The 24164-nt window shown below is 39.8% G+C and overlaps 1 protein-coding gene across 3 annotated transcripts in view; it reads right to left on the bottom strand.

Moving 5' to 3' along the window:
* The window catches only part of ZWILCH (zwilch kinetochore protein), a 38158-nt gene that overhangs the window by 9845 nt on the left and 4149 nt on the right, over positions 1-24164 (bottom strand). For all 3 annotated transcript variants that reach the window (XM_004758626.3, XM_045067454.1, XM_004758628.3), the window contains exons 3-15: positions 22711-22806; positions 19263-19381; positions 15628-15827; positions 14434-14504; positions 13933-14088; positions 12271-12342; positions 8154-8247; positions 7613-7662; positions 6873-6978; positions 6274-6353; positions 3495-3651; positions 2507-2535; positions 459-595 (exon numbers count right to left, since the gene is read on the bottom strand). In XM_004758626.3, coding sequence (XP_004758683.1) covers positions 459-595; positions 2507-2535; positions 3495-3651; positions 6274-6353; positions 6873-6978; positions 7613-7662; positions 8154-8247; positions 12271-12342; positions 13933-14088; positions 14434-14504; positions 15628-15827; positions 19263-19381; positions 22711-22806 — 1367 coding nt within the window. The remainder of the gene's footprint in view (positions 1-458; positions 596-2506; positions 2536-3494; positions 3652-6273; positions 6354-6872; positions 6979-7612; positions 7663-8153; positions 8248-12270; positions 12343-13932; positions 14089-14433; positions 14505-15627; positions 15828-19262; positions 19382-22710; positions 22807-24164) is intronic.

The following is a 24164-nucleotide window of genomic DNA, read 5'->3' as shown; positions in this document are numbered from 1 at the left end:
ATTGACAGAGGTCTGGTAATAACAGTTGGTTCCACTCAAGTACCGTATGGAGATCTAGCAATGCTTAGTTTGGCCGCAATGTATTAAGGACAGAAAGAAAAGAGAAGGAAGTAGTCATGAAGCACCTATTAGGTGCTGGGTTCTTATACACATGCCATCATTTAACCCCAACAACAAACACATAAGGTTATTGGTTCCTGTTTCTAGATGAGAAAACAAGATGCAACAAGAGGAAACTTCCCCAGGAAGGCAGAAAGTGCTAGGCCAAGTGTTGAACCCGAGTCCTTCTGAATCCAGAGCCTTTCCCTTCCTCCAACTGGGACCAGAACCATTCTGCTGTGGAGACAGGCTGTACAGAGTCTAGCCGAACTGATAATAAAAACTGCACACATTTTGGCTCTAGCTGTTTCACAAGAGAATTCATGTGTATGTGACAGGACCAAGAGAGCAATACTTACTGTGTTAAAGCAAAGAGGAGCTCATGTTGGGGCTTAATGAAAAGCATGCAACTGACTAATATTTCTAGAATATGGTGGAGTTTTTGAACACGATACACCTGTTCTTGTATATCTACTGATGGAGTAATGAAATATTCCTGGAATAAAAAACAGCACAAGCAAAATAAGAAGTTAAAGAACGAGAACAATCTTTACAAAGATTGCTATGCTTGCTAAACCTTAACTATGCTTGATTTAGGGGAAAAAACTGGAGGCAGCCAGAGAATGTGCCACCTTTCAATATTATTCTTTAGACTAAACCATAAGTGAAGTCGTTACTGAGAATGTTCCCAACAAACCATTACGTTCTCTGGTCAAATCAAATCCAAGAACTGCCTTACCACAGAGGCCTGAGTGGGTAACTAATACCACCCTCTGAACTCTCCAGTTGGAGTGACTTGCAAATCCACAAGATAATTCTTAACTTCAATACCTTTGCCAGGTGTACAGAACTGTCCACCTCTAAAAATAGGTAACAGTACCAAGAGATTAATCAAGTGTGTTGATAAGCTTCCACTCATCTATTATTGGCAAACTGGTACAACCAGTTTAAAAAAAAAAAAAACCTTGGCAATATATGTCAAGCATCATCAAATGCTCAGACCTCATCCTATTTTTGAGAAAAGATCCTAAGGGAGTACACTCCATGGTAAATATGGAAAGTGGAAGTCTATGACGGCCCCCAAGATTCCCACTGCCTGAAGTACATATCTTATATAATCCCTTCCCCTACAGTGAGGCCAGAACTTGTGAATATGATGGGATGTTACATCCATGATAAGGTTACTAAATGACTGACTTTGAATTAATCTACAGGGAGATTATTACCTGGTCATCACTATGATCTACCTAATCAGGTGAGCCTTTTAAGAGAAGGTGATGCATTAGAGATGCTCTCCTGTTGGCTCTGAAGAAACAAACTGCCCACCATGTTGTGGAGAAGGCCACATGGCAAGGACGCATGAGCAACCTCTAAGACCTGAGACTGGCTCTGGGTCGACAGCTAGCAAAAAAATGGGAACCTTCGTTATCAGACCACAAGGAAATGAATTCTGCCAACAACAAATGAGAAAATTTAGAAGAATATTTTTCCCTAGTCAAGGAGATGGCTGACACCTTGATTTCAGCTTTGTGAAACTCCAAGCAGAAGATCCAGCTAAAATGTGCCCAGTGTCCAACCCCGGGAAACTGTGATCTAATATAGCTGTGTTCATTTACACTTCTCAGTTTGTACTCCAGGAGTACCCCCCTTATCCAAGTTTTCACTTTCCACGGTTTCAGTCCTCCTGAAAGGTCAATAGTGGTCTAACACTAGGTCATAACACCTACATCATTCACCTCACTCAATCTCATCAGCATTTTATCATCCCACATCACAAGATGGGTGAGTGCAGTAACATACTTTGAGAAAGACAGAGACCACACCACATAACTTTTATTACATTATATTATTATAATTGTTCTATTTTTAGTCATTGCTGTTAATCTCTGATTGTGCCTAAACTTTAGGATAGGTGAGTGTGTACAGGAAATGACACAGTATACATAGTATTTAGTACTATCCATGGTAGTCCCCCTTAGGTAGGTGGGGACTACTGGAATTTGTTATGCAGTAATAGAAAACAAATACAGTAAGGAAAAAGCATCAGAATCATTTGAAATAAGAGAGGACTTGTTTAAAAAGACATATTCTTGAGCCCCAGGTCTATGGAGACACTAGGGCCCAGGAATTAATAATTCAGTAAGTCTTAAAGAAGATTCTCCAAGTTTAAGGACTATTGTGTCAAAAGTCTGGAGTCAAACCATATTAAAATAAAAACAGGCAAATGAAATTGCTAGGGGGTATTCATGAAAATAAAGAGTACTTTATCTGTTAATTATTTACTTTTATACTTATCTGTTTCCTAGGTCCTAAGACAGAAGCTGGCACAGAATAGGTATTTAGTATCTATAGGTAAAACGAATAAAAGAAAAACCAACTTTAGAATAAAAAAAAAAAAAAAACTCACCAAGTGATTCAAGGATGCAAGTTCCTGACCTAGTAAGAAAAAACACATAAATGAAAATAAGCTTCAGATATTGTCTATTAGCTGCTAAGGAACCTGAGTAAAAAAAAAAATTTTTCAAGATTTCATTTATTTATTTATTTATTTATTTGACACAGAGAGAGAGAGACACCACAAGTAGGCAGAGAGGCAGGCAGAGAGAGAGGAGGAAGCAGGCTTCCCGCTGAGCAGGGAGCCCAATGTGGGGCTCGATCCCAGGACCCTGAGATTATGACCTGAGCCGAAGGCAGTGTCTTAACCCACTGAGCCACACAGGCACCCCCTAAGTAAAATTTTTCAGAGTTCATATATAAAAGGGATGCTCAAGTTAAATAGTTCCTCAGAAATAGCCAAATTTTATGGCATGTTACACCATAAATATATATTAACACTATTCTAAAACCATCACAGCTTGCCTCTAAAAAAAACAACCAAGTGCTGGGTATTAAAACAGCATCCCACAAAATGATTTTTTTATTTACTACACCAACCTTCTAGGATCTCAAAATGTTTGAATTGAAAACACAAGCAAACAAAAACTAGAGTGCTATTTAATCAAGTATCTCTTTTTTTTAAGTTTTTATTTATTTATTTGAAAGAGAGAGAGAGAGCATGAGAGAGAGAAAACATGAGAGGAGAGAGGTCAGTGGGAAAGCAGATTCCCTGCCGAGCAAGGAGCCTGATGTAGGATTCGATCCTGGATTCCAGAATCATGACGTGAGCCAAAGGCAGTTGCTTAACCAACTGAGCCACCCACGTGCCCTTAATCAAGTATCTTTATCAAGAAGGAAATTAAGTGCCAGAAAACAGAAGGGCTGATTTCACAGTGAGCCAGAGTGAAAGCCAGGGCTATAAATGACAGGGCCAAGTAGAAAGAGAACATCTGAGAATGACTCTGACTAAAGACTGTGAAGTACTTTTTAATTTTTTAAAAGCTGGGAAAGGGACTCACCTATGAAAAAACTGATATAATCTTTCTTCAGTTTATCCAGACCAATTTCCAAAAGCATCTTGACTGGAACAGTCCCACTGAGAGCAACTGAGTCCATGGTTCCATGATAAGACTGATGGATAAGCTTACTTAGTAAACTGTTACTCCCGCTGTGGAGCTAGAAATTTAAAATATATATATATATATATAAAAACACAAGTAAAAACAAACAAATCCAATAAACAAAAGAGAAGCAAACTGCATTAGCTACAAGCTGAAAATGATAAGGATTTTCCATCTCTTGATACCATAAACTGTTTGAATAAAAAGCCCTAAGTTATAAACATGTCTGTTCCTGAAGGGTCATTCCTATATGATTTGCTTTAGCCCAAAGCAACTATGAAGAGGTTCAACTGATCACCCCCAGATACAATTCCACCAAGAAGACAGGGTTGGTCCTCTGATGCTTTGTAACTACGACTTCTTTTCTTCTAGCTGATTAAGTGCTCCTGGGCATCCTTCCCAACACTGAACATCTTCCTCTGCACAGAACACCTGCTACTTCAGGACAACTTCCTCCCTCGTTGGTCTCCGTGTCAGAAGGAACTCCTTGGCTACAATATTAACACACTAACTAGATCATCTGCAAATCAAAAGCTGTGAACGAACAGAGCTAAAGCAGGTACCAAATACTAAACACTTCGTTTTAAAGGTTTTGTGTGTGTGTGTGTGTGTTTTTAAAGATTTTATTTGTCTACGAGAGAGAGCGCAACCAGAAGAAGCAGGCTCTCCAATGAGCAGGGAGCCTGATGTGGGACTCGATCCCAGGACCCTGGGGTCATGACCTGAGCTGAAGGCAGACGTTTAACTGTCTAAGCCACCCAGGCGCCCCAACACTTCGTTTTAAAGATACCTGAAATACTGGATATTTTCTCACTGACATCTATTTTCTCAAATCTCCATCATAATCTCTGGCATTTCCCTTGTTTCAGTAAAAACGATTTCTGTGCTGTTTGCACTCATTTCACATGGCAGGGATATACTTGCAAACATCTCACAAACACAGAAGTCACGTGAGAAAACCTCTACAGCAGAGGTCATACTGTCCAAAGTCGCCACCGCCCAGGGAGGGGCAGCGCTTGTAGACCTTCACTGTGCAGTGGATCTTTGCACTCACCCACAAAAGTTTCCAAGTTTTACAGTTATGAACTGGCAGCTACCCTAGTTCATAGAATTCCTATGAAATGAGGAATCTTTTGGTTTCTAGTTTTTCTTAACTTAGCTTTTTCTTGATTATAAAAGCACAAGTTCATTGTGGAAAATCCATAAAGTATAGAAATGTAGAATGCAGTTGGAAAAATTCATTTGTAACCCTAGCACTAGAGGCAACTGCTATAACATTTTGGTATATTTATTACCACGTTTTTCTCTCCAAAAGTTACTTTCTTTATGCAATAATGTATAGTCCTTTCTTTTTACTGCAGATTGTAAGCATTTTTCCACATCATCTGCCGGCATCATTTTAGCAACCATTACATATGCCATTATGTGGCCATATCATTATTTACTTAGTCCTTTAATGGGGAATTTAGGTCATTTATAACTTTTTGCTACTATAAATGAGGCTGTGGTGACTATTCCAATACATAAAATCTTGATATGTTCCTATGTATGAGCTTAGGGTGGATCCTAAGAAAAAAAAACTAATGATTCCAAGGGCGAGCATGATACACTTTGAGGATCTCAATGCATTATCCACAGTTGCTTCATAAAGAACATCCCAATTTGTGCTCTCATCAGTAGTATATGAGAATGGTCATTCACAGCAACAACAATGATTGTACTAGTATCTTACACATAATGAACACCTAATTATGAGCTGGGTGCTAGTTGCATTACATGAATTAAATTATTTAGCACTAATGGGGCACGGGTGGCTCAATGGGTTAAGTGTCTGCCTTCAACTCAGGTCATGATCTCAGGGTCGTGGGATCATGGACCTGCTTGGCAGGGAGCCTACTTCTCCCTCTCTCTCTGCCATTTCCCTGTGCTTGTGCTCTCTCTCTCTCAAATAAATAAATAAAATCTTAAAATGAAATTTTTTTTCCAGGACAAACAAAAACTGAAAAAATCTGCAATCACCAAACCAGCCTATATGAAATACTGAAAGGGGTCCTCTAAGCAAAGAGAGAGCCTAAAAGTAACACAGACCAGAAAGGAACAGAGACAATATACAGGAACAGTCACCTTACAGACAATACATTGGCACTAAAGTCATATCTTTCAATAGTTACCCTGAATGTATGTAAAAGTCCCAGTCAAAAGATAGAGGGCATCAGATTGGATTAAAAAAAAAAAGACCCATCGATATGCTATCTGCAAGAGACTCATTTTAGACCCAAAGACACCTCCAGATTTAAAGTGAGGGAGTGGAAAACCATTTACCACACTAATGGACATAAAAAAAAAAAGCTGGAGTGGCAATCCTTATATCAGATAAATTAGATTTTAAACCAAAGACTCTAATAAGAGATGAGGAAGGACACTATATCATATTTAAAGGGTCTATTCAACAAAAAACAAAATTTTTAGCCCTAAAACAACAGGTACTTTTCCTATCCCTACTGTACAGATGAGGCATAGGTTGGGGCATAGGTACGTAAAGAAACCCACTCAAGTTTACATAGCTAAGAAAGCAACAGGGCTGGATTCAAATTCAGGCAGTCTGTTCCCAAGCCTATGCCTTAAGCTTCAGGCTATGCTGCTGAAAAAGTGTTCTAACACACACTACTAAACCTACCCACGGCTGTATATCACCACGTTGTAGACTCTGGATGATCAACGTGAAGCACTTCACCAAATCTTGATACGAAATCACACCTTGGAAAACAAGTCAGTGCAACATTACTTTCATGGTACTGCTGCAGATCAAATATATCATCAATCTTAAGGAAAAACAAATAGAAGACAAGTATCTGTATTTTATAGGTGGGGGAAGGGGAAAGAAAATAAAGGCAAAAAGAAAGATTAAACACATTTCTAAAGTAAGAGAGTAAGCTCACTGTCACAAGGTAACACAGTGCAATATTAAGGAATATCTTTCCCTTTTTCTAATAATTATAATGTCACTAAGGTGGAGGTTTTGAAATGTAACATAAAAGCCACCTATATCTTATACTCAAGGCAGGAGAAAAGAATAGACTCTATGAATTGCCTTCTCTTAATACAATTCTTGAGTAGAATGTGCCAATACATTATTAGGAGTGAATTTGAGAAAACAGGAACCAGCCTTCCATAGAAGACTAGTAGTACACTAGTCCTATATGATCTTCAAAGACTTAAAAGTAAACCTAACAAATGCAGGAAACATTTTATTTCACAATCATGACAGACACATACTACCACTCATTTTGAACCACAGCTGCTCGGCAAAATCCAGATCCCCCCGTACTGTGAAGAGACACTCAATGGAGCGGTCAACCGCAGCGCTGTCGTGCTTCACCGTCTGAAATAGCAATGTCAGAGAGTGACTCAGTTTATCAAACAAGAAAAGGAATAATTTAAAGCCAGTGGGCTTTCAAATGCTGCCCTGGGAAAATTGGGGATCCACAGATGGGAATGAATTTTCTACACTTCATTCATTCATGACAAGATACAAATCAAGTGACAGTGAAAAATGGGACCCCTAAAATTGTTGTACAAGTGTGATGCCTAAAAGCAAGCATTAGACTTTTTTGATGCAAAAATAATGAATTGACATTTGTTTCCATTTTCCTGTTTCATCAAATGACAACCTATTTAGATGAATTTAATGATACCAGGAAAAGCATATTAACAAACCATCTCACAACTTATTAGTATGATAATACCATCTTATAGCATATTGACATAGTCATTTCTGCTTTTTTGCAGTTGATCAATTAATAATACATACACATTAGTTCTCTTCAAATGCATTTCTTAGTTCTTAAGTAAAACAATCACTAGTGCTGACATTAAAGACCAACAAAAAACTACCCTCAAAATGCTGCCTTAGCTATCCCAGATCCACTTGAAATAATACGACATGAAGGACAGCAGTGTGACCAAATTTTAAAAGCTATTTCAGTGCACATTTCTAACTGGTAAGAGTCACTTACCTCTGTGTCTTTTTTTGTAGAATCAGTAAATCCATCCAGCTTATTTAAGTCTAGAAAGTAGCAAAAGCTTGTTAACTCTAGATTTTATTTTCCTGCTTTCTAAATAATTTCTGTCCTAATCCCGTTTTCAAATGGTAAATGAGGACAGTAGAAGTATACCAGGGATTTTAGCAAATTACTTGACTCTCTACTGGCAGTTATGAACTGAGATACAGTGAAAGTCACTGACACACTACATTGGGCCCGTGGTAGGTGCTCAAAGGTTTCTGTTCCATCCCTCTTTTCCTATAGTCTTAAATACAGCTGTTGTATATAAAATTTAAATTCAGTACTATTCTTAAAAATTACCTAGACCTCTACCATTAGTAATTCAGAACAAATCTGTCCCTCTGACCATGAGAGACCTCATAGCTTTATAAATTTCCCAACCAAAAAGAATACCAACCCTAGAAAGACATCTTATTTTTAAATTTAGAAAAGTATAAATTCTCAACAAAGAAAAATCAACAATTTACACAGGGTGAGTTAGAAAAACAAAGACCATTCAGAAATTCCTGCACAAGTTCAACAGCAGATTTTACTTCCAGAGGCTCAGGCCATTCAGTTACACCAGTCCGCAAACCATCAGCCAAAACCTAAGGGAGATTTAAAAAAAAGAAAAAAAAGAAATACAATATTTTCTTAGGGAAAAAAAAAATCTTCATCAGTAGGAATATATTTAATACTAATTTTAGTCATTATAACATTTCTTGAACATTCATGAACCAGCAACAGTTCTAAGTGTTTTATATGTAGTATGGTATTTAATCCTCACAAAAACCCTATCAGGCAGATATTACCATCATTCCCATTTCACTGAGGCCAAGGGAGGTAAAGTAACTTGCTCAAGGTCACACATTACTGACGTGCCAAGACACACACCTGGCAGTCTGGTACCAAAGACAGTGTTCTAAGGGTGGTGCCATGTGCATCAGTGCTACCGAGGATTCCAGACTAATGAGCCTGCCCTGAAGATACTTGTAATTTTGGTTAAAAAGGACCAATAATCCAGGTGCAATAATCAGGGAGCAAAAAACGTGAAACCGAATGGAAGTTTATATAAAAATAATTTAAATGTATATGTCTATACATTTAATATCTATACCAAAGGAAAGGGAGACTGGAACAGCCAGGGGAACAATGTGAAGCATCAGCAGTACTCAAATGTGGGAAGCAGGAGCTGCAGAGAAGGAACATAGAACAAGATGGAGAGGGTGGGGTGAGGTCCAGCCGTGGTGGAGAAAACACCTATGGGAACAGTGAGAAATGAAGGCCCAGACAGATCTTAAAACCTCTTGTTTTGTTTTGTTTTTTTTTAAATTTCATATGAAAGACAGTAACTGTTGATGTTTGGGCAGGAACATGGCATATCAAGGACTTAAGAATTTGTGTTAGGGGCGCCTGGGTGGCTCAGTGGGTTAAAGCCTCTGCCTTCGGCTCAGGTCATGGTCCCAGGGTCCTGGGATCGAGCCCCACATCGGGCTCTCTGCTTGGCGGGGAGCCTGCTTTCTCCCCTCTCTCTCTCTCTCTGCCTGCCTCTCTGCCTACTTGTGATCTCTGCCTGTCAAATAAATAAATAAAATCTTAAAAAAAAAAAAAAAGAATTTGTGTTAGAAATACCCTGGATGGATTCTAAGGAAAAGAGAAAGTACAATGTTTCTCAACAGAAGTGATATCAATTTCTACCCCTTGGTGGGGGGGGTGTCTTTGGAAAAATGTGCAGATAGTTTTTGGTGTCACAATGACAGGGAGTACAAGGGCACTTTGAGTATTTAGTCTGGTAGGGGCCAAGGATGTTAAACATCTTGCAATGTGTACAATGGTCCCAAAGCACAAAGAATGGTTATGCCTAAAATGCCCATAGTGTCCCTGTTGAGAAACAATAAATGACCATTACAGTAGTCCAGGAGGCAAGGGATAAGGGCTTTAACTAAATGGGCAGTGAGAAAAAGCTTAAAGGAAAAAAAGAACAGTTTATTAGAGAGAGAGGGAGGGAGAGAGGAAGGGAGATGTGGAAAAAATTAAAAAAATCCTAGGTATTTACAAAAATACAGGGGACTGACCTTGGGAGAGATTGTGGCCATGGGCACATCTAAGATTCTGTGAATTTACAAGGGAGGTTTTAACAAAACATGGACTTTCAAGTCAGACAGACAGGCATGAGTTTGAATGACAGACGTGTATTTGAATCAGGTCTTCCACATAGCAACTGCTGATGCTTCCAGCAAAATAACCGAAACCTCCAGCACCACATCCCTGGCACAGAGTGGCAGCTTCTAGTTGTGGCAGTTCTGATGAAGGGATAGTTGGAAAGTAGATAGGGGCAGGGACAAGGGGCCCTGCCTTAAGAGGAAAACACTTTAAAAAGGATTTTACACTACCTTGGAAGGAGCCCTCCACTCTTTCCCGTGTGACAGATAGGGACAATAACCAGAACCTATGACAGGCGTAAGGAGGGTTAGTCAGAATAAAAGCCTGCTAACAAGCCCATAAAAATCCCTTGACCGAGAAACTCAGGTCCCCTCCCTTTTTGGGAGCTTTGTACCATAAACTTTGCCTTGCCACCCACCACTCTGTCTACCTCTTCATTCTTCTAAGTGGTGTGACCAAGAACCAGGGCACAGAAAGAAAAAAATCCTTCCATGTTAGTGTGGTGGTAGCAATTGTTCCTACTAACCTAAAGTAGAAGGGTTTCTAGCCTGGGAAACTGAAGGAATAGTGGAACCACACACAGAAATGGTGGTAGAGGGGGGTTTCTCGGAGGGGATCTCGCCTGGAGAAAATCTCAAATTTCATTTTGGAAATATTGTTTGAGGCAACAGCCTTCTACTCAACTGGGAAATGATTCGGTGGAAGTGGGAAGGAAGGAGAATGGTATCAGCTTAAAGAAGAGTCTGGAGTTCCCTCATAAAGGCATTAGCCAAATCAGTGAATGACAGGGTTTGAAGAGAGAAGGGCAGAAACATGAGGATAGAAGTGTGATGGAAGTCCACAGGAAGGGTCCTAAAAGAGGAGTTTTCCAGAAAGAAAAGTGAGAAAAAAATACCAGGTTTTATACAAACAGGGAAATAATAATTGGACGTAAAAGTATTAGAAATACTTGGTACTGTGCTAGCTGCTACAGGCACAGAGTACCTGGCTCTCAGATCTAGAAGGACAGAAAGAGAAGCAAACATATCACTGTGTTTGATAAACACTCTGACAAGAGGTGTGAGGAGTGAGCTTTCACAACACAAAACACAGGCGGCATAAGCCACTCTGGGGGACCAGTGCAATCACCCTAGAATAGGACATCACAGAGAGCACAGGGTGCGAGAGGGATACCCCGGGCAGAGCAAGACACACTGACCACAATGGGAGAGCATGACAGGACCAGGTACAATAAGCAGGCCAGGGTTAGGGGATCAGTGGGAGCAGAAGCAGGGCAAGAGATTAAAGAAAGAAATAAGTTGGAGCTAATAAGAACATGAAAAGAAGCTCCAAGTCAGTAAGCCATCCAGAAAATGCAAGTCAAAACCATCAAATACCACCTCATCCCCACTAGGATGGTAATAAAAATTAATAATAATCATAATAAAAAGATAATACCAAGTGTTGGCAAGGATATGGAGAAACTGGAACACACACTGCTGGTAGGAATGTAAAATCTATAGCCACTTTGGAAAACAGTTATAGTTCGGCAGCTCCTCCAAAGCTTAGAAACACAGTTATCACACTGCCCCAGGAACACCACCCAAAAGATGTGAAAATGTATGTCCCACAAAACTTATACAAGACTCTTCACGGCAGCATTATCTGTAATAGTCAAAAAGTAGAAACAACAGAAACACCCATCAGCCGACCAGTGGACGAACGAGATATGCTATAGCTATGTGATGAACTGCTATTCACTGATGAAATGGAACAAAATACTATAAAAGCAGACCAGCAGCTGCAGGGCTGGGGGGCTTGGGAGGTGACTGCTAATGGGAATGGGGTTTCTTTTGAAGAAAATGCTCTGAAATTATATGTGACCACAGTTATACAACTCTGTAAGTATATGAAAACCCACTGAATTATGTACTTGAAACAAGTGAATTTTATGGGATGTAATTTATCTCAAAGCTGTTAAAAAAAAAAAAAGTAAGTAGGGCAAATGACTAAATGTAAACGGCTCTTTATCCCAGGCAAGGACATTTTGAATTTCTACTGCATTAAAATGAGGCACCCCTTGAGATTCAATTTGTAGAGTAGAGTAAAACTCACTGAGACATAAAATTCTTGAAACATATGCTAGTCTTTAGCATGAGTCAAATTCCCAGTTATTAATAAGCAGATTATACATGCATTTGGGATAAACTGGCAGCCGACCCAAGTAAAGAGGGGAACCTACTATCTGAATAAAAACTGAACACTCCAGTAAAAAGGCAGAAGAAGTGTAGCTCTTAACTAATGCTCCCTGTGATTGTAAGGACAACTACCATGCAGTAAAATCATATCATCCAAATTGCCAAGAGTATCTACTGAATACACAACAATTGGAACAGAATTTTGAAAAACTAATTAACAATGACATTAGCAAATATTCTTATGAAAACACAAGATTTAATACAAGTCACAAATTCCAGAAGGATACTCACAAGGAGAAATTTCAGTTCTCTCTGAAGATGATTCAAAGGACCTCTGGGCTCTCCCGATTCCACTTTAATATTCTAAAAAGTTCCCAAAGTCAGTTTTCACTAGTAATCCTATCTTCTCTGCATAATGGTCATAGTTACTTGCATTTCAAGCTCCCCACACATTAAAAAATATATTTCGTAAAGCACTAATGAACTGAATAAATAAGGTAATGCTGCATTTAGAACATCTTCCCCAGAGACACCATAGATCCCATCCATCCCAAGACAGTAACCTAAACTCATGCCACCAGCCCCTCTCTCTATACCATGATTGTGCCTATGTCAAACGACTGCTCTCCTCATACCCTCTCCTGCCCTTTCCCACTGAATTTCCAAAAGAAAGAGAGAGAAATGAAAATAAATACATCCTAAGACCCAATGACAAACTCAGCATTACCACATACCCAAAATAACCACCCCTAGTAAATATGTTCAATAGACTCCTTCTAGCTAAACCAATGCTGTGCTGTCTTAGCCAGAGGTCACTTTCTAAAGTGAACTTTCTAAAACCTTAAAAGAAGTGTGGGGGGGAACCACAATTAACACTATCAGGCTTCTGTGTACAGAGTTTTCAAAAACATAGTTGAGATTCTACTATATTGCAATTTTGTATATTTTCCTTTTGTTTGCCTAACAATAAGCATTTTTATTATCATTAAAGACACTTTAAATCATGATATGTAAAGAATGTATAATATTTCATCAGGAAAATCTATGTTAAACACTTCCCTATTGAACATTCGGGTTTGTTGTTAGTATTTTAGAAACACAGTCATTATCACAGTGTGGAATATCTTTGCACATATATTTTCGCTACCAATTCTGATTAACTTCAGACAGATTCCTAGAAAAGTAAATATAAAATGAAAAGCCTTAATAGTATAATGGTTCTGGATGTGTTGCCAATATCTACAATCTTTTAAGAATAGCAGAGATAAGTCACTTTGATTACTTCACTTGGGTCCCAACTCAAGAGACTTTATTGGGGTGCCTGGGTAGCTCAGTGGGTTAAGTGTAAGCCGCTGCCTTTGGCCCAGGTCACGATCTCAGGGTCCTAAGATGGAGTCCCAAATCAGGCTCTCTGCTTAGCAGGGAGCCTGCTTCCTCCTCTCTCTCTGCCTGCCTCCCTCTCTGCCTACTTGTGATCTCTCTGTCAAATAAATAAATAAAATCTTTTTTTTAAAAAAGAGAGAGACTTGGGCGCCTGGGTGGCTCAGTGGGTTAAGCCACTGCCTTCAGCTCAGGTCATGATCTCAGGGTCCTGGGATCGAGGCCCGCATCGGGCTCTCTGCTCAGCGGGGAGCCTGCTTCCCTCTCTCTCTCTCTGCCTGCCTCTCTGTCTACTTGTGATCTCTCTCTGTCCAAAAAAAAAAAAAAAAAAAAAGAGAGAGAGAGACTTTATTAATCACTAGAAAATTCTTAAGTTACATAATTGCCACCATGGGCCGAGGTCGCCCAGCCAAACCTCCACTGGCTGCCCCTGTGAGACTTCAGGAGTAAGCTGGGCCTCTCAGAACCATCCAGCAGGCAGGGCTGGGGCTGGAAGTATGCGGCACCAGCAACAAGCTAGTTAAAAGTCAATCCACACTGAATAAACTCAAAACAAAATACGTTCACTCCTACCAAAGTTGCAGTTGAAGAAAGAGGAGGGATTTGAAGAATCTCATCAACGGGACTCCAGGAAATATCCAAAGTGATTGTAGTTTGTGACGCAGCAAGTGTGTCATCCAAGGCTGTAGACTTAAAGAGCTCATACTGGGCGAAGCCCCTGGCTGTTACCTGAAAAGAGCACACCAGCCACCATTAGCTACACTTTGACACAGCCAGAGGCCCGTTATCAAAACTACCTTGGTTCTTTTCCCAGCAGAAGAAAAAGTGCCACACTTTCCTCCCAAATGGAAAAGTAAGACAATTCTTTTTCATCACAAAAGGTGGTTACAAGGCAAAGGCAGCACCTATTTTTAGTCATTAACTTAAGTAAAAATAAACACAAACATTTCGATACTTTAAAAAAAAAAAAGAAACAAAACTAGTCATATTATGAGTGAAAAAACCTACTAAACTAGGTTAACAGGTCCATAACAATTTGAAGAAACTAATGTCACAGAAGAAAGAAATACTTACAGTAGATAAATGATGTCTTTTCTTATGTGAACTTTTCAGGTCTTCAAGATTTACACAATAATTTTTATCAGCTATAAGACATAAAAGAAAAACAACTTTAAAGGTACAATTCAAAATTATATTGTTAGAGTTGGAAAATGACAACCCCTCAAATTCTGAGGGCAGCGCAACTTCACACTAGTCATTGCGAAATTAAGTTTTAAATCCAGATGAATTGGTGACAAAGGAAGGAAAGTGGAACAAAGGAACCATGCCCTGCAGGGTTAATAAGGTTGAAACACAGCAGAAAATTTAAAGCTGGTTTTTCAGAGACCTGTTTCTCTCTCATCAGTAATTGAGTCTTTTCGGACCCCACTAACGAATCCATTAGCTGCCTGTGCGGAGCCTGGACTCGAGGTCAACGAGCATGCAAGGTTCTGCATCCCTTACCCGAGATAATGAGCCCACACCCTGTCATCCAGTTCCCAGGGGCTCAGGGATGCCCACAGCTCCTGCTCCTTGTCCTAAGATAACTTCCTGTGTCAGAGACAGAATCATGCCTTGTTCTGGTGTTAGTCTCCACCCCCAAGTGATATAGATGTTACCTATGTTTGCCCAATGCACACGCTCCATCTTTCCACATGAACAGCCACAAGCTTCCCCTGCCCTTTTCATCAATATGTATACAATGCAATCTCCCCCTAGGATCATAAACTTTCTCAGTCAGGAATATTCAGATTTGGGAATATTCCCTGTCCTCTCTACGGGCTGCCTTTCTGATAATAAAACATTCTCTGCTTCAAACCCAGTGGCTCATTAGAGATTTGGTTTACTGCACACAGGAAACAAATCTGATGTCAGGGTTTAGTAAGAATGCTACTACCAAAAATATAATTAAACATCTACTATGAGATAGGAATTATATGGTTATATTCCATTTTTTTAATCCTCTGATGAAAATTTCCAAAAATACACAATATAAACCAAATGAGACCCAAATAAAACTAACAAAGCCATAAACTCCGTTCAGATTTTTGGAGCTCTGTGTCGGGAACACTTCCTATATGCCATAAGTCACACATCAGAGTAGGTTCCTGGTGGCTGACAAGTTCCACTTCTTTCTTCACAATATGTTTTCAGTAAAAACCACAACACAGTAACAATACCAATAAATAAATATACACCCCCACAAAAGTAAGATGAGTGAGCTCTCACCTTTACAACTGACTGTATATAAGACAATTCCTGTAATGCTGTGATTTGTGGTGACGAGCTCAGCTCCAAGCCAACAGGTCCCTTCAGGATCTGAACTGTCGCATCTTACCCACAGGGGAGGAAGGGGAGTAACCGGCTGATTAATCTTCAGGTGGGTCATATTAGGATTGTGAGCCATGGTGTAAAGTCCGATTAACTGCCTTAAAAACAAGAGTAGGAAGAACAAACTGTAAGTAGAAACTGTCCATCAACCAAGTTTTCATTTCCAAAGATATGATGAAGGGCACCTATGATTCTGACACTGATCCTACTTTCAGTCACCAATAAGATTCTGTCCCCACCTCTAATGTGTGGGCTTTTTCCCCATACCAAGTAGTTCTCTGACACCAGCTGGGTGCCCTACAATTCAACTCAATTCTGACATCATCTACCCAGAGAAAGCATCAGATGCCACAGGTTAAGGTCTCAGTCCTATAAGACGCCCCCCCCCCCCCCCCCCCCGCCACCCACCTTCCGATAACAAATGCAGGTCCAGGTTGTCACCTGTGCTTCTGACTGACCAGCTATAGTCCTCCTTGGGTTCAATTAATTTGCTAGGGCGACTTAAAGAACTCAGAAAAACACTTTACTTACTAGATCACTGGTTTATTATGAAAGGATATAACTCAGGAACAGCCAGATGAAGAGATGCACGGAACAAGGTATGGGGAAAGGGTGTGGAGCGCCCATGCCCTCTCTTAGTAAGCCACTTTCCCCAAATCTCCACCTGTTCACCAACCCAGAGGTTCTCTAAACACTCTCCTTTTGGTTTCCTAAGAAGCCCTAGTCACATAGGCATGAAATGATTAACTACCAGACATCAGGGACTGAACTCAACCTCTAGGCCTTCTCCCCTTCCTGGAGGTAGGGGTTTGGCTGAATGTTCTAACCCTCTAATCACAGGGTTGGTACCCTGGCAATCCCACCCCCCAACCCCCAAGTTACCTAGGGGCTTTCCAAAAGCCACCTCATTTTTTTTTTTTTAAAGATTTATTTATTTTAGACAGAAAGCATGTTAGCAGGAGGGCAGGGGGGTGGGCAAAGGGAGAGGAAGAGAGAGAAAGAATCCTTAAGCAGAGTCCCTGCTGAGCAGGGAGCCTGATGCAGGGCTGGATCCCAGGACCCTGAGATTATGACATGAGCAGAAAATAAGAGCCGACTGTTCAACTAACAGAGCCACCCAGGTGCCCCCCAAAGCTACCTCACTAACGTAACAGAAGACATCTTCCTTTTTTTCCTCCCTTAAGAAACTCTAAGGGTTTTAGGAACTCTGTGCCAGGAACATTGGACAAAGACCAAATATGTTTCTAATTATAAATTCCAATACCCTAGTATCCCAGAAACAAAAATCTGGAAATTAAGCGGCAAACTACATAAATATTTCACCCAGTGATGAAGTGGGAGAAGGGCACACCAGGCACACACCAGAAAGTGACGAGAATGTAGCTATCTAGAAGCAGGGAGTCCAATAGGGTAGGGTAGAGATTCAGTAGGAGTTAAAGTAGGCTGTGAGGTGAAGCAGAAGAAATAGGTATGATACATTAATTATACCTCAATAAAGCTGGGGCAAGGAAAAAAAAGGAGCCAGTAAGTACATGAAAAGATGCATGAGGTCATTAGGCACTGGAACACTTAAGGAAAACTGAATAGTCTGTGAATGAGATAAAAGTACTGTAACTGTTAAACTTCCAGATTTTGATCATTATTCTGTGGTTACATAAGAGAATATACTTGTTCTCAGAAAATGCATAGTGAAGTATTTAGAGGTAAAGGAGCACAGTATCTCCAACATTCTCTCAATATTTCATTTAAAAAATGTGTGTGGGTGACAGGAGTTATGTTATATAGGTGGCAGAGTGGGGGAGGACTACGAGGAGGAGGAGGAATGAGAGAGAAGATGACAAAGCAGATTTGGCAACATGTAAATAACTGGAAAATATGGGTCAAGGGTATACGAAGTTCCTGTGCTATTCTTTCAACTTTTTTGTAAATTTGAAAGTGTATCATAACTAAAATTTACCAAAAAATGTAGCTGGAAATTTTCCATAGAGATGAAAACTTAATTTATTACCAATGGATGTTCAACAAAGGGAGTTCTAAGGGATTGTGTTTCAGAAAGGAAACACAATAACCCCAAAAAGAAGGTCTCAAATGCAAGGCAAGGCAATGATAAGCATAGGGATAAATCCAAACAAGCCCTGGATGGAGAAAACAATACCGATAAATAATGTTTATTGTAGGGGAAAAAGGAAAAAAAGGTCAAACATGACTTAAAATCAAGAAGCCATAAAAGACTGATAAATTTAACTACAGAAAAATGTCAAAAGCTTCCACCTGGCAAAATAAACCAAAACCACCACAGGGAGTCACTTTGTGAGTATTATTGTTAGAGTCCTTATCATCCGCTGTTATTATTTATATAACTTATATCCTCCAGAACTCCTTGACAGCAGTAACTTTGGTTGTGGAAGTGAGGGGGGCCAGCTCGGGAGTGCTGCACTCAGCTACATAGCAGGGAGGCAGGAAGCAAAGGTGGGCTGGTAGACGGGGCAGCAGGCTTTCTAACAGGGGCACTGCTGGCATCGGGGTGGGATAATTCCTCCTTGAGCAGGAGAGCCCAGTACACTGTAGGACGTTCCCTATCCACAGCCCAGGCCAATCGCTCCCCTCAGACACTGTAACAACCAAAAAGTACCCCTGTGTACTTCCAAATGCCCACAGGCTATGGCTCCCCTGGTGGCGAAGCTCTGGAGTAGAGAGTGAAGGTTCCTATGTGTCATTTATAAGAAATTTGGATTGTATCATGACTTTTAAGCAAGGAAGCAACACAACCATGCTTTCAGTGATTTCTAAAGATCTCTGGTGGCAGTGAGGAAGAAAGACTAGAAGGGAACCAAATACAAAGTAAATAATTAAAAAGCAATGGGGCACCTGGATGGCTCAGTGGTTTAAGCCTCTGCCTTTGGGTCAGGTCATAATCTAAGAGTCTTGGGACTGAGCCCCACATCAGGGTCTCTGCTCAGCGGGGAGCGTGCTTCCCCCACCCCCATCTGCTTGCCTCTCTGCCTACTTGTGATTTCTCTCTGTCAAATAAATAAAAATTTAAACACACACACACAATTAAGAAGCAAGAGCAAATGGTATAGGGGAGTGGAGAAAGGGACCAGGACACAGTCTTCTTGGTCATGCTTCAGACACCTATGGGATATTCAAGTAAAGCCATCCCTGAAGATTTGGGTATCATGACTAGGGAGAGGGTTAAGAAAGGAGGGAAGGATCTGGACTACATACATATTGTTTTCCCCAATGTTTCTAAGAACACCTTTTTTTTTTTAATTTTTTTAAAAGATTTTATTTATTTACTTGACAGATAGAGAGATCACAAGTTGGCAAAGAGGCAGGTATAGAGAGAGGGGGAAGCAGGCTCCCTGCTGAGCAGAGAGCCCGATGCAGGGCTCAATCCCAGGATCCCGAGATCGTGACCTGAGCCGAAGGCAGAGGCTTAACCCACTGAGCCACCCAGGCGCCTCTAAGAACACTTTCATTTAAATCTGGCTTCCAGCCCTCCACTTAGCTCAATGCTAAGAAAAACTTACCTTGCTCTCCCAACTGGTAAAGCAAGTGGTCCAACATTCTCCCCAGTAGAGAAATCAGAAATAGCTGTTTCTTCACATTGTGGTTCTTCAACATGACTTGTTTCTTCCTTGTCTAAAGGCTTAAAAAATATTTTTAAATCATTTAGTCAGGTAAAAAAACACTTAACAGCCATTTCTTCACTATGCTAGAACATAACGTACTGGTTTCCAAACCCTTAAGCACAAATGACTGTGTGATGGCAAGAATCACAGCTACAAACCAGTCTGATACCACCAAATCTTGCCATCAGAAGTACTTCCACTGTCCTGTAAAAAGATAATGATCTAAATTGCTACTGACAGAGGAAGCATCTGATGCCATAAGAAAAGGAAGTCTCCAAAATGTATAAATGATGAACCAAAGGCAAAACACCAAGGGAAACCCTGTGGAAGACTCCTGATTTTTCACTCCCAGAACTCAAAGGGCCAGAGCCCTTACTCATTAAATCTACTCCTTTTAGGACTAGCAGCTCTCATTTGTGTTACAAGTTCTAAACCTATGTGTTTCTAATATCTCCATGTTTAAGTAGTTACATAATTCAGCCTTGCCAATAATAACAATAACCCCAAGAGTTCATATTTCCTGAGCATTACTATGTAACACCTACTATTCTAAGTTTTCTGTTACTTTTCATAAAAATCCTGAAATAGCTACTACTATTAACTCTTGTTTAAAAGATTTTATTTATTTATTTGGGGGGGGGCAAAGGAGAGGAAGAGAGAGAATCTCAAGCAGGCTCTTATTGAGCACAAGACCCCAAAGGGCTTGCTCTCACAACCCAAAGATCATGACCCAAGTCAAAACTAAGAGTCAAACACTTAACCGACTGAGCCACCCAGATGCCCCATTAACAACTCTTTTTTTTTTTTTTAAAGATTTTATTTATTTATTTGACAGACAGAGATCACAGGTAGGCAGAGAGGCAGGCAGAGAAGCAGGCTCCGCACTGAGCAGGGAGCCCAATGCAGGGCTCGATCCCAGGACCCTGGGATCACGACCTGAGCCAAAGGCAGAGGCTTTAACCCACTGAGCCAACCAGGCGCCCCAACAATTCTATTTTATAGATGGAAGAACTGAGGTAGCCAATGGCTAAATAACTTGCCTAGAATCACACCCAGTGAGTGGCAACTGCAACATTTGAATCTAGATAGTCTGACTTGACTTCAAAACTCTGGATCTTGGGGCGCCTGGGTGGCTCAGTGGGCTAAAGCCTCTGCCTTCGGCTCAGGTCATGATCTCAGGGTCCTGGGATCGAGCCCCACATCGGGCTCTCTGCTCAGCAGGGACCCTGCTTCTTCCCTCTCTCTCTGCCCGTCTCTCTGCCTACTTGTGATCTCTTTCTATCAAATAAATAAATAAAATATTAAAAAAAAAAAAAACAACTCTGGATCTTATCCATTAAGCTCTTCGGGCAGTAAATACTCCGCCCACTTAATAGGTATCAGACCCAGATATTTCCTCAACTTTGAATTTCTTTTGCAGGATCACAGATCTCAGTCCCTTCTAAGCCTGGCTTTCCAAAGAGGGCCTAGAACAGATGGTATCCAAAATGTCATTTTTTTCTTCTATTTAATACCCATCTACGTAAAATTTGCGCTTTAAGCTCTACTGATCTTCGCAGAGACAATGGCCATTTTGACTGCTCCTCATCCAAAAATGCCCGGTCCCCCGTGAATTGCAGGGACCTTCCCAAAACTGTGAGCTGCATCCTCACTAGAATCCTAACTCACATTCCCACATCCCCCTTGGCTCATCCTTATCTTTTCCTAGGTGACTCATCTTCACCTGAACATCTTAATTTTTTTTGGCTTTACTCTACATACATTTTCCCTTCTCCCCATAAAAAAAGTCTAAATTCAACCACATAACTCACCCATAATTATTTCCTAAGCATCTGTCCACTATATATAAGCAGTAATAATGCCCTTCCATTAACATAAAAGACAAAGTTGCCCTTTTTCCTCAAAAGGAGCTTTTGTATGCATTCAAATGAAAAGCTCCCTGCTCCTTCACCAGACAGCATGAGAATCCTAAAGCATCAAACAGAAGAGTTCCTTCTAAAAGCACCTCCACTTTCCCCTATTAGAGTCTGTTCCAATCTACTTCAGGAAACAATGTAGTCAAAGGAATGGGTTCTGGCCCCAAAGCAACCATGTAACCTGACGGCATTATCACCATTCAATAAAAATCATTATAATTCCTCTGCCAAAACACCATAATTAAAACACAAAGGTTTCAAGCTGGAATTAAAAAGTGATGCAAAAGATAAGACGTTTTCTGTTACATTTCACAAACAATAATTCAAGTAGAACTTCATGAGTCATAGCTATTTATGCTGTGCTGTTCAATACAACAGTCACTGGCCACATGCAGCTCCTGAGTACTGGAAATGGGGCCAGACAAATGAAAATGTTAAGTGTAAATACGCACCAGATTTTGAAGATGCAGCATGGGGGAAAAAAACTTGAAATATCTCATTAATGATTTTTACATTAACTGTGCTTTGAAATGGTATTATCACATTTATGAGACTAAATAAAAAGCATTATTAAACCTAATTTCAGACAACCCCATGCCTCGGTATTTACCGTAAAGAAAAAACATGTTTATGCAAAAAAATGCACAAAAATGATTATAGCAGCTCTATTCATAATCATTGGAGACAGAAAAAAGCCCAAACGTCATTCAGAGGGTGACTAGATAAATAAATGATGGTCCATCCATACCACAGAATCTACTCAGCAACTACAAGAAATGAACCACTGATATGCATACAACTTGGATCTATCTCAAAGGTATTATGCAGAGTGAAAGAAGCCAGACTTGAAAGGTTACACATTGTGTGAGTCCATTCACGACTTTCTTAAAAAGATAAAAACTACACCAAGGGAGAAGAGATCAGTGGTTGCTGGGGGATTTTCAAGGGATAGCATGACGGAGCTGTTTGGAGTGATGGAACTGTTTTGTGCCTTGATTGTGGTGGTGATTACCAGAGTCTATACATGTGCCAAGATTCAAAGAAGTGGACAAGAAAAGAAAAAAGTCAACTTTATTGTATAATTAATTTCACTTTTTTTTAAAAATCAGGCTACTTTAAAATTTTAAATTACCTATACAGTTCTTATTATATTTCTATTGGACATCACTGTATCTACTTCTGAAAGAAATAGAATCCACTTTCCTAGTATGCTGATAAAAAAAAAAGTGCACATTTGAGATCATTTGCAAACTGAATTTCCTACTAGGAATTAAACACAGGAGTGCCTGGCTGGCTCAGTTGGTGGAGCATGCGACTCTTAATCTTCGGGTCGAGCCCCACATTGAGGATAGAGATTACTTAAAAATAAAATCTTAAATAAAAAAGAAAAAAAAAGAATTAAACAAGTGCAAAGCCCAAGCACTACTTACCAATTTCTCCATGATGAATACTAGGTCATTTTCATTTAGAATATTTTTCAAAGGATTCGGTTGGCCTTTGCTGATCAACTGCACTTGAATATCAGCCTATTAAAAATAGATAATGTCAAGGAACGTTATATATGCACACATACCTATCAGTACGAATATTTGAACACTTAAAGACTAGTTTTACGCAAGCGGCCGAGAAAGAGAATTTGAACAAGACATAATATTCTAAAGAGAAGATTGCATTTATTCTTTGCTGTGTTTTTTCATGTTTAGACAAACCTAGCTCTATTCACCTCTACACATGCTTCAAGGCCTCCCTAAAGTGCATCCCGATTGTAGAGCTTTCTTTTGATTAGGATCACACAGACTTCTTCTTTCGTGACTCATAGTGTATTTACTATATTGTACCATGTAATTAGCAGTTTATAAATATGATCTTTTCTTCTGATTGTACTATGGAACTTAGGACTTTTATCAATCTCTAGGAACTGTATATTTTTTCCCTCCAATTGCAAACATGTTTATTGCAGAAAAGTCTGAAAATACAAAGCTAAGTCATTTTTTAAAAATACACATATAAATCGATTAGCCAGGATAATCACTAGTCACTAGCATGGTTTGCACCTATTTTGTCAGATCTTTTCCCAGGCGCATAAATAAATCCCCTTAAGTAGAAATGTATTCAGTATTTAGATATCTAGATAAGATTTTGCTTAATAAAAATATGACATCTGTATCATACACTTCTTTCCATCTATTAAGTGTTCTTTGGCTCTACCATCACATAACTAATCTCATTTTGTTCAATATTTGGATTTTTTTTTCCCTTAAGATTTTATTTATTTACTTGACAGAAGAGATCACAAGTAGGCAGAGAGGCAGGCAGAGAGAGAGAGAGAAGCAGGCTCCCCGTCGAGCAGAGAGCCTGAGGCGGGGCTCGATCCCAGGACCCTGGGATCATGACCTGAGCCGAAGGCAGAGTCTTTAACCCACTGAGCCACCCAGGTGCTTAAGTTACCTGCTGCAATAAACAATAATAGACATCCTTGAATTGCTTTCTTAAGATGAATACTTAGAATCACACTGACTTTGTCAAATTGCCTTGCAAATATGCTGCCCCCATATATTTGCATTCCCATCACTTATGGCAACACAGAGTATTTTCACTGTTTATTTTTACCATCTCACAGCAAAAAATAGTGTCTTGTTTGTTACTGTTTTTTCAAAGTTATTCCATTATTAATGAAGGTGAGCAGTCTCTCAAAGGCTTATCATTGACAAATAACTCTCATTACTTGAATCTGTTTCATTTCTCAGGTTGGATTTTAAAGCATTTAGATACCAAGTTCAGAAAGCAAAGGATGCTGTATTGTTCTAATCTACTAGGTTCTTGAATTTCAAGTACTGTTGTAGATTGAATATGTCCCCAAAAGATACAGTGAAGTCCTAACCCC

The sequence above is a fragment of the Mustela putorius genome, unplaced genomic scaffold (genome assembly GCF_011764305.1).
Source record: "Mustela putorius furo isolate JIRA1106 unplaced genomic scaffold, ASM1176430v1.1 tig00003896_pilon_pilon_pilon, whole genome shotgun sequence".
Lineage (NCBI taxonomy): Eukaryota > Metazoa > Chordata > Mammalia > Carnivora > Mustelidae > Mustela > Mustela putorius.
This window is presented reverse-complemented; position numbering and strand designations above follow the sequence as displayed.